The following is a 10,488-nucleotide window of genomic DNA, read 5'->3' as shown; positions in this document are numbered from 1 at the left end:
AGCTGTGATGAGAATTTCAGAGACATAAATATCAGATAAATGTTCTCAAAATGACAACTAATTGATACAAAAGACGTGTTTTACATGTAGATGCTTCCATACAATTTTCAAGTGACTATATAGGGCAGTACAGTGGCTCAGCAGCTGCACCACCAGAGACCCAGGTTCAATTCCACCTTCTGGCAACTGTGTGTGTGGAGCTTACATGTTTTCCCCGTGTCTATGTCAATTTCGTCCCACATTCGAGATATGCAGGTTAGATGGATTGGTCATGCTATATAATTCATAGTGTGGAGAGAGGTGCAGGCTAGGTGGGTTCACCACGTGAAATGCAGGGATACAGGGATGGGGTTGGGTCTGAGTGGGATGCTCTTCGGAGAGTCAGTGTGGATTCAATGGGCTGAATAACCTGCTTCCACACCACAGGAATTCTGTGGCTCTTTATCTGTAGCACTCAAGGCATAAAATTTATGTTTTGCCATGTTTTGCTTTGATTCAGTAATTGTTCCTTTAATCAGCATAACTACTGCGACCGAAGATTTTGTTTCTTCGTTAATTTTCTTCTTGTCTCTTTTGTTGCATACAGTTTTATATCCACACGTCAGCATTAGCTTGTCATTCAAATGGCCATTTTTAAAATAGCTGCCTAGATATTATTTGCAATAGTGAACATAATCTCTTAGCAATAAATGTTTTGCTTTCATTTCCTTCCGAGTTGGTATCTGCAGGGTAGGGTAATATGTTCAAGAGGTGCCCTGAATCAGCAAAGATTGGTCTATATGGCTGAATTATTTAGTGGCTGAAACAAACTGAATCCCTGTTATACAATAAAAATTGTAAATAACTTTGCAAGAAGCAATGTCACTTGGGAACTGAGCAAACTTCCATTTGATAATTATATCCACCAATGTTTTGTTACCTTGCAGTATTGTTCATAGGAGTTGAACATTTCAATATATTGCACAAGATTAATGTGATCAGTTCAAGGTTTTGATTTTTAAATACACCAAACTGCACAAAAAATTAAAACATTCCTTTCAGTAACCAGGATCAATAGAGATCAGTCATTTGATGAAATAATTGAATAATAAAACATACTTCCACTCCACTCCAGACTTTCCACTACTGATAAATACCAGTGAGACATTTTCCACTTCTCATCCAAACTGCCTTTGAGAGAATTTGCAGATGTAAACAAATTGTGCTAGTTTTGTTCTGAGAGCTCATGCCCAGAGTCTGCACGTTCATTTCATACAGGATCCGTACTGACAGCTGTCAAAGATGATTTATATCCCAATATTCTGTACGGAATAAGTTGTAAACTGCAACATATCAGCAAGTTATTCTCTACTTGATTGCTTGATTGATATAAAGTTAGAACCAGTTTCCAAACTGAAGGCAGTTTGAGTTCATGTAATAAACTCTCAAAACATTCTAATGAGAACAACAAAGTTTGATAATCAATAAGCATGAAATTCAATGGTCTGATGGCCTTGATCTAGCTTAAATAAATTTGCCTCAATCACCCTTCTCAACACAATTTATCAAATGCCCTGCAAGGACAATCCCTTGTGGTGCAGACAAAATTATTGTATTTGAATGAAACAGTTGAAAGATGTAGATTTAGGAGGGAAAATAGAAATGTCAAGGAAGGTAAAATACACATTATTTTTAAATGTCAAAACACTTTTAATGTTTTACGTTCACTGACTGCCAATGTTGACAGACCTGATTGAAATGAAACTTTATTCTTGCAGCGAAAACAATTTCTAATCAAATATAAATTAGATTTTTTTTATCACCAGGAGATATTTGCATTTTTTTAAAAAAATCACTTTTCCAAGTCAACTGGCTTGATACCATAAGTTCTTTTCAACCATGTTTTAGTAGTATTTAACTGTATTTGGAAAATGTTATATACTGCGGCAGGCAGTCCACTTTGTCCTCTTCAAGATATAATTCTCTCTAGGTTAATCATCATCAACTGTTGGCTTTATCGTTACACCTCTTCTTATCTGACCCCAGCCAATTAAACTGTGAGAAAGGAAAAAAGCTAATGAGTGAATGAAACAAAGTTAAGTTTATACAACTGAATGATATTATAATCAATTCTAATTCATTTTCTAGAAGAGATCATTATAAAACAAGCTGAAGTGCGTTGACCCTACTGGTGCCCTAGGACCAATTTGTTAATCCAGAGTGAGAGAATTAATCCAGGATATTTCCTGGTGTGTAAACTTTTGTATCACATTAGATGGTACATTGTTCATTGAACCATACGGAAGAAGTAAGTGTGAATAATTTGCAATAACTCCTGCACAACGCTTTCAAAATGAGGAAAAGCTTTAGAAATCTGAAATACACAGGGACTTAAGAGTCCTGGTACTTGATTTTCTTAAGGTTAACTTGCATGTTCAAGCTGGTAGTTAGGAAGGTAAATGCAATGTTAGCATTTATTTCAAGTGGCCAAGAATAAAGATGTACTGATGAGGCTTAATAAGGTTCTGGTTCCAATGCATTTGGAATGGTGAGAGCAGTTTCGGGGCCTCATATCTAAGAAAGGACATGCTGGCATTGGAGAGGGTCCACAGGAGGTTTTCAATAATGATGCCAAGGTTGAAGAGCTTAAACATAAACATGGGTCTGTACTGGATGAAGTTTAGAAGGATAGGAGGTGGGGGGGGGGGGGTCTTCTCATAATAAAGAGGCCTGGATAGAATGGACGTGGATAAACTGCTTCCACTAGTAGGAGAGACTAGGGCCCAGAGAGACAGCCTCAAAGTTATGGAATGATCGTTTAGAATAAAGATAAGGAGTAATTTTTCAGAGGGCGGTGAATCTGTGGAAATCATTGCCTCAAAAGGCTGTGATGGCCAAGTCGCTAAATGTATTTAAGTGAGATAGACAGGTTCTTGATTAGCAAAGTGGATCAAAGGTCATGGGGGGGAATGGATGAGGAGGAGGAGAAAAATGGAGTTGAGAAACAGTTCAGCCATGATTAAATGGTGGAGCAGTTTCGATTGGCTAAAATGACCTAATTTTGCTCCTGCATCTTATGGTCTAATACAAAATTAGTAAAGTCAACCACTAACTGAAAGTTAATTCCAATTTCTACGTGTGTTTCATAATTGTGCAATCGGTAACACCTCAAAATCAATCCCTTCTAGATCTTGCTGCATTACAGCTATTCTGAAAATAAGCCCATTATATATAGGTGTTAGCTAAATTCAGCAATGAGCTCTGATCATTGTGAACAATGTGGGTAATTTGGCATTTGGTTTTCCTTTACTGTTGAAAAGTCAGTCTTAAGCAGCAGATTTCCTGATGTGAACTATGGGGATAGCTCTCATTTTGTCAACTCTGATACACTTGGAACAGATTCATAATTTTGATTGCTTTCAATGTGTTCAATTTTTATGTTGGGTATAAACAAAAAAACTATGGTTAAAGGTTGATTAAGATCAAAGCAACTTTAACTTTTGTTTTCAATCATCTTTAATGCTTAGAAGTAACATTCCATTTCTGAAAACAATGTTGATTTTCTTTTCCCAATGTAAATCAACAATACCGTTTCCATCATTATTCTCAATGTGTTCTTAAAAACATGTTTCTCGGGGTATCATTTTGAATAATCCTATTGAAACAAGTTTCGAAATTTAAGTTATAAATATGTTTTCAAAGTGTGCAAAAATACAAACTTGCAGAACTTCCCCTGAAAACTTGATACTTATGCCAATTTTGCTACTCACCGCCAGTGTTTCTCTACTCTTCGGCTAAGGGCGATCTTTTCACCAACTTCTGTGCACACTGGATTTGTGAGCACTATCTTCCCCAAATCAGCCTTCACAGCACTGACCCTTCCTCCAGTAGAAAGGGATCCTATATTTACCATCAACACCTCATTTTTGGATAACTTTTGTACCTAAAGGAACAAAATCAGATGCTAAAATTCACTTCTTATAAAACGTTTTATAAAAACCCCCACAAATGGGACATGGGCTTTGCTGGCGGGCCTGAATTTACTGCCTCTTCCCAGCTGCACTTGAAAAAGTGGTGGTGACCTGCCTTCTTGAACCTCTGCACTTCACATGATGCAAGTTAACCCAAAATGCCCTGAAGGAGGGAAATCTAGGATTTTGACCCAGCAACGGCGATATGTTTCCACTTCAGGATGGTGAGTGGTTTGGAGGGGAACTTGTAGGTGGAGATCTCTAGGTGGAAGTGATCATGGATTTGGAAGGTGCTATTTAAGGGTCATTGGTAAGTTTTTTTGGCTACCAATTACTAAATACAATTTCACTAATTAAATAAATGGTGCAACATAATAAACAATGCATACTTTAAATACAAAATCCAAGAATAAGTAAGAATTGCTCATTTTAACATTTTTGTAACAAACTAAAAACTTCTCGATTTATCTATTGTTTCAGTAAACTTATGGCCCAGACACTTGTTTAAAAGAAAACTTAATTTTCTGAACTTCAAAGCCACGTTTCAGCAGATTAATATGCCACCCAATTCTTCAAAACTTATTTTTAAGTACTATTTTCAAAAATGAGGTAATGCACAATTTTGAATTCACCTTTGCTGCTTTCTTGTCTCCTTCTGTACGCACACCCAACAATCGCCTGAGAAGAAAATAGGAGATTTCCAGCTCTGTGAAGATTTCTGGAAGAGCTCCAACAGCACCAAGCACCTGTCCCACCATACGATCAGCACGGCACAAAGTTGGATCAATTTTAGTTCCAACACCTAAAAGAAGCAAGCTCAGTCACGAAAAATAATAGTAGTTTTGCTCTTTCCAAGAATTGGACAGCTATCAACTCTTTGCAATCTGCTGGCTATGAGTCTCATAATGCACTGGGTATATACCAAAGTACACTATTGCATGGGGAGAAAAATTGACACTTCACAATACTGAATATATTCTAATCTTACTGCTGGACTTATTTAACTGGGTCCCGCACTGAAGGTAAGAAAACATACTATTTTCATCACAAAACATACTGATGACAGACAGTAAGGGATCAAATTTTGTCCTTGACAATATGGTTGATTTTTTACAATACTTGGCACTGATCATTATCACACACAAAACGAAAATCTAATGACTCAGTGATTAAAATGACTTTTTTGTCAATTGACTAGGCCATGAAATATTTTTAAACAGATATTCATTGAGTGGAACTGATCAATTCCAACTTTGAGGACAAGCTTAATTTTGAAAGTCCAGCTTGAAACAGAAGGAACTGAACATGCACAATGGAATGTTATAGTTTAAACTGAACAATAATTTAGTACTTGTACAGATTCTAAGCTATCAAACTTTAGAAATATTCAACCAGCAGCATTGCTTGTTATGTGCTTTGAAAATAAGTAGGCTTCTGATTTTTTAATGCTATTTTACTTGGCTGAATTGCTGGAGTACAATCATCTACAAAAAATATTTCTAATCATATAAAAAGGCATTTGCTAATTAAAACAACTTATTATCAATAATAAATAAGTCATTTATTATGAATAAGCATAAAGGTGGATCATTTGCATTTCTTTTCCCATGAAATGGCTTTCTCAACATACTAACATACAAAAAAGTATTTCCTGCACTGTGTTAAGTGACTTTCTGGACCATACCAACAATTAGGTAATATGCTTTATCAGGTAAAACTTCAAAACTGGACGGCTTAAAAGTAAAGTATGCTCCTTACCAATAAGGCCACCTGGTACTGCAAACTGAAGGTCATTGTGCTCTGCAAAGAGTGACACAATCTTTGAAAAGATGGGCTTGCACATCAGCTTCCCCTCATGGTCTTTTGACACAATACCAGGTCGAACTTCAAGTTCCTGCCCTACCTGTAACACAAAACAAAATTATTAAAAAACAAATCACTCATTACTATGTGGACATCACTGTCTAGGCCACCATTTATTGCCTATCCCTATCCTTGAGAAGATGGTGGTGCCTGTTTCGTGTAGGTACACATAAAAAACCATTAGGAAAGGAGTTAAAAGATTTCACTATTTCCAGATGTTATCAAATTAGACTTTGCACGGTGTCAACAGGGCTGTGTTCACCATAGTCAGTTATGGTGCCTTGGTTGATGCCAGGTAGTTGCTTAGTTTCATTTCATTCTTTAGACTTAGTAAAATGGTTGATATAACTGACTTGCTAGATCATTTCAGAGGGAAGTTACCAATCAATCATATTGCTGTGGGCTGGAGTTATATGTAGACCAGAAGTAAGGATGGCAGTCTCTTTCCCTAATGAATGAGATGGGTTTTTATGAGAACTGAGAACAGTTTCATAGTCATTAGACTTCAAACTCTAGATTTTTACTGAATTCAAAGTCTACTATTTGCCGCAGTGGGACTTGAAGTCAACTCCCAAAAACATTAACTGGGTGTATGGATTACTAGTCTGGTGACAGTACTACTAAATTATCATCCTCACCCCTTCTACCAAATAAGACAACACCAGCCAGTGGTTGTGCCAATTCTGGGGAGCTCCCAGTCACTAAGGATAATGTGATTGAGTGTTGAACAAATATGATAGAATTACACAACTGTTGTGTTGCAGGAAGAGACCCAAGATATCTACACCAGCTGTGAGTATTCTGGCTTAATCACAATCTCCTATCTTTTTTCCCAATCCCTGCATGCTGTTTCTATTCAAAAAAAGCATGCAATACCTTTTTGAATACCTCAAATGAATCCACATCCACTACAAATCTGTGCATAGCACAAAAGATTGTGTATCTATTTTACACAAACCACTGAAACCTAATGCACAATTATGAAAGTAAAAGAATAATGACATATTGGATTTCAGCAGATGGGAATTTAATTTAGATAAATGAGAGGTGCTGCATTTTGGAAAGGCAAATCAGAGCAGGCCTTATATACTTAATGGTAAGGTCTTGGGGAGTGTTGCTGAACAAAGAGACCTTGGAGTGCAGGTTCATAGTTCCACCAAAGTGGAGTTACAGGTAGATAGGATAGTGAAGGTGGTGTTTGGTATGCTTTCCTTTATTGGTCAGTGCATTGAATGTAGGAGTTGGGAGGTCATGTTGCAGCTGTACAATACATTGGTTAGGCCACTTTTGGAATAGTGTGCACAATTCTGGTCTCCCTCCTAAAGGAAGGATGTTGTGAAACTTGAAAAAGTTCAGAAAAGATTTGCAAGCATGTTGCTAGGGTTGGAGGGTTTGAGCTACAGGGAGAGGCTGAATAGGCTTGGGCTGTTTCTTTTGGAGCGTTGGAGGGTGACCTTATAAAGGTTGATAAAATCATGAGGGGCATAGGTTTAGGGCGAGAGGGGAAAGATTTAGATGTGACTTAAGGGGCAACAATTTTCACACAGAGGGCAGAGTGTGTATGGAATGAACTCCTTCAGGAAGTGGTGGAGGCTGGGATAATTACAACATTTAAAAGGCATCTGGATGGGTGTATGAATAGGAAGAGTTTAGAGGGATATAGGCCAAGTGCTGGCAAATGGGACGAGAGGAATTGAGGATATCTGGTTGGCACGGATGAGTTGGACCGAAAAGGAAGGAATTACAAAGAAAAGGAAACTTCATTCCAGTTGGAGAATATTTGCAAGTTCACCTTTATATTACATCTTTCAGTTGGTTTACTGGCTGCCACAGATAAGTGCACAGTGCAGATTCACTAGGTTGTTTCTGGGTCTCAGAGGACTAAATTACAAGGCCAAGTTGAATATATGTCCTAGAATACAGGTGAACATGAAATTTAAAATGCAGTAAGGATTTGAAAAGATAGAAACAGAGAAACTATTTCGTTCCCCAGAGAGACTAGAGTGCAAACAGGCATTTTGTTAAAATTAAGGTTGGGGCATTCGGAGTGAAATTAGTTTGATCAAATTTGTCTAAAAGGTTGACTTCAAAAACAACTGAAGCTTTCAACATGGAGTTTGAATTAGGTTAGGATGTCCACTGCTATGCAGCAAAGATAGGAAAATGGAGTTAAAGTAAAAATCAGCCACAATGGAATCAAACTGTACATCTCAGCAACTGATACTACATGTTCCTATGCCAAACTGACGAAGAATGCAAGAGTGAATATTAAGATTTCAGGGAAAGCACAGGCATACTTCAAATACGAAGAAACGTAAAGATTCTCCAGAATATTAGAAATGGGAGATTATAATTATGAAATGTTCAAGTGCTTCCCGCCCCCCCCAATAAAAATGGAAAATTGGTGTTAAAGGGCAAAATCTAAAAGATGCTGAAAACTGAAAAAATTCCAGTGGCAAATAACAAAGAGTGGTATGAAGGGAGTAAATACTCACAATAGTCAAAGAAAAAAGGAAAACATTTTATCACAATGTTATCAGAACATTGAGGAATACTCATCACAAATAACCAATAAGACAAAAACTATGACTTGAAAAGTACTTAAAATGGAAAACAAGAAAAATACTTTAGGAAGACGATCAATGAGGTGAAAGTCAGCACACCAAAATGGGAAATCTAGACCCACACAGCTGCCAGTAGGCTGAGACCAAATACTTATGATGAACTTTCTGAAAAAAAAAATCATATTATATAGAATACAACTAATACTCAGTCACTTGAGAAATAGGATGATTACCATAGACAAGAGCTGAAATCACTCATTTCTAACAAGTTAGAACATAAATGCAAGGTTTCAGGTAGAAAATAAAATGCCTACTGATAAATTACTCTAGTTAACAGATTGAGGGGAAAGCCATGACCCAAGCTTGAACTACGGAAGAATAAGAAGAAAGCGGTTTGACAAATCTTTTCTGAGACACATTCTGTTATCGGCTAATGTTAATTATCTGCATGCCTTCAATATAGAGGTGGACCACTTTATGACTGGGGAACAGGCTCCATCAACCAGAATTAAAGTGGCTTTCAAAATAAAACATGGTCCAAATAATCAGCTAGATTGGTTCTGACTGCCAAAGAGTGGGTTAGAAACGAATTTCCCGCCATTTTTATTATCCATTGTTTTTTCATGCCAGAAAAGAGATTACATTGCTGATGTTGGGTTCAGTACTGTCTTATGATGATACTTCAGATTATCATGAGTGAGGAGTTGGCTTGACAAACTAACTTGTCTTTTCCTAACTTTTATTTATGTATTTTAATCAAAGGAACTAAATTTGATGAAGAAGGGTGCATCATTAAAACCAATCAAGGCATATTCATTGCTGATTTTAAAGAATAAACACAGTTCTTGAATAAGCTAATAGAGGAACCTCAATTATCCGAATACCAATTATCTGAAAATCGGATTATCCAAAGCAAATCTCGAGGTCTCTATGGAAACATTACAAAGACGCATTTCCAACAGAGATTAAACAGGCACTGTCTCCAAATTACTGACTGACTGCCTGCCCTCTGTCTCTCCCCACACTTTCCCCAGAGTTCTACAAAGGTGTACCTTAACCCCCACCGCCCCTTCCTCAGATAATCTGACCAACATTGTCCTGTGCAGGGTAAAGGTGGAACCTGTCAAAAAGTTGCAGTAAAACGTTGTGTATGTGGCTGTGTGCGCACGCGCGCTATTTGGAGACTTACCCCACAAAGGCAGCAGCAGCAGCAGTGTTGTTATTGGCGTCCAGTCCAGCTGCCCTGGAGAGGGGGCGGGTGTGTACAGGGGTGGGCAGGGGGCGGTGTTGGGGGTGCTGCACGGGGTTTGCGGGGGGGGGGCTGGGCACAGGGAGGTGTTGGACAGTGTTGGGGTGGGAGGGCAGTGTTGGACGGGGTGGGGAGTGTTGGGGCAGGGTGCTTCAAGGGATTGGGGGCAGGGAGTTGAGTGTGGTGTTGGGGGAGGGGAAGGTGTTGGACAGGGTTGGAGCGGGGAGGGGTGTTGCACAGGACAGGAGGCGTGGGGTTGCACGGGGGGGCGGGAGGCGGGGTTGGATGGTGTTAGGAGTAGGGGTCGGGAGAGGGCCTCGCGTGTTGTGTGATGCTGCAAGTCTCCTGAACGAGGAGCAGATTTTAAAAACTCCGAGCCACAAAGAAAAGGCATTTAAATCGATTAACCAAACAAAATAGTGCCTGTCCATCACGTTCGGATAATCGACGTTCCCCTGTACAAAACTAAGGGGCTTAAGAGCGTTTTAAAGGTCTGTACTCAACTGTAACAATTAGTATAGACCACAATTTGAAACACAACCTTTACTGTTACACAGCAATCAGGTGAAAAGGCTGCAATAGAAGCAAGTAGTAGAAAGTGAGGACTGCAGATTCTGGAGATGAGAGTCTAGAGTGTGGTACTGGAAAAGCACAGCAGATCAGTCAGCATCTCAGGAACAGGACAAGTAGAGTTTCGGGCATAAGCCCTTCATCAGTAGAAGTTCCTTCAGACAGATACTAGCAGTGACTAAAAGCTCATTACTGCCACCAGCAGGAATTTAGGGGTTTTGAAGATATTTGAAACCTATGCAAGTTAGCATATATAGTAGGTGAAAATAATTGAAAGAAAACAGATTTTAGT

General features: G+C 38.5%; 1 protein-coding gene across 1 annotated transcript in view; it reads right to left on the bottom strand.

Annotated features, from left to right (window-relative positions):
* Positions 1 to 1,665: 1,665 nt before the first annotated feature.
* The window catches only part of eif2s3 (eukaryotic translation initiation factor 2, subunit 3 gamma), a 34,439-nt gene continuing 25,616 nt past the window's right edge, over positions 1,666 to 10,488 (bottom strand). Inside the window, exons 9-12 of the mRNA XM_043700765.2 lie at positions 5,709 to 5,853; positions 4,583 to 4,752; positions 3,750 to 3,922; positions 1,666 to 2,034 (exon numbers count right to left, since the gene is read on the bottom strand). Of these exons, the coding sequence (XP_043556700.1) occupies positions 1,971 to 2,034; positions 3,750 to 3,922; positions 4,583 to 4,752; positions 5,709 to 5,853 (552 nt within the window). The 3' untranslated portion in view covers positions 1,666 to 1,970. The remainder of the gene's footprint in view (positions 2,035 to 3,749; positions 3,923 to 4,582; positions 4,753 to 5,708; positions 5,854 to 10,488) is intronic.

The sequence above is a fragment of the Chiloscyllium plagiosum genome, unplaced genomic scaffold (genome assembly GCF_037043375.1).
Source record: "Chiloscyllium plagiosum isolate Xiang-an unplaced genomic scaffold, Cpla_swu_hap1 HiC_scaffold_12, whole genome shotgun sequence".
NCBI lineage: Eukaryota > Metazoa > Chordata > Chondrichthyes > Orectolobiformes > Hemiscylliidae > Chiloscyllium > Chiloscyllium plagiosum.
The sequence above is the reverse complement of the archived record's forward strand: the minus strand, read 5'-3'. Positions and strand labels throughout refer to the sequence as shown.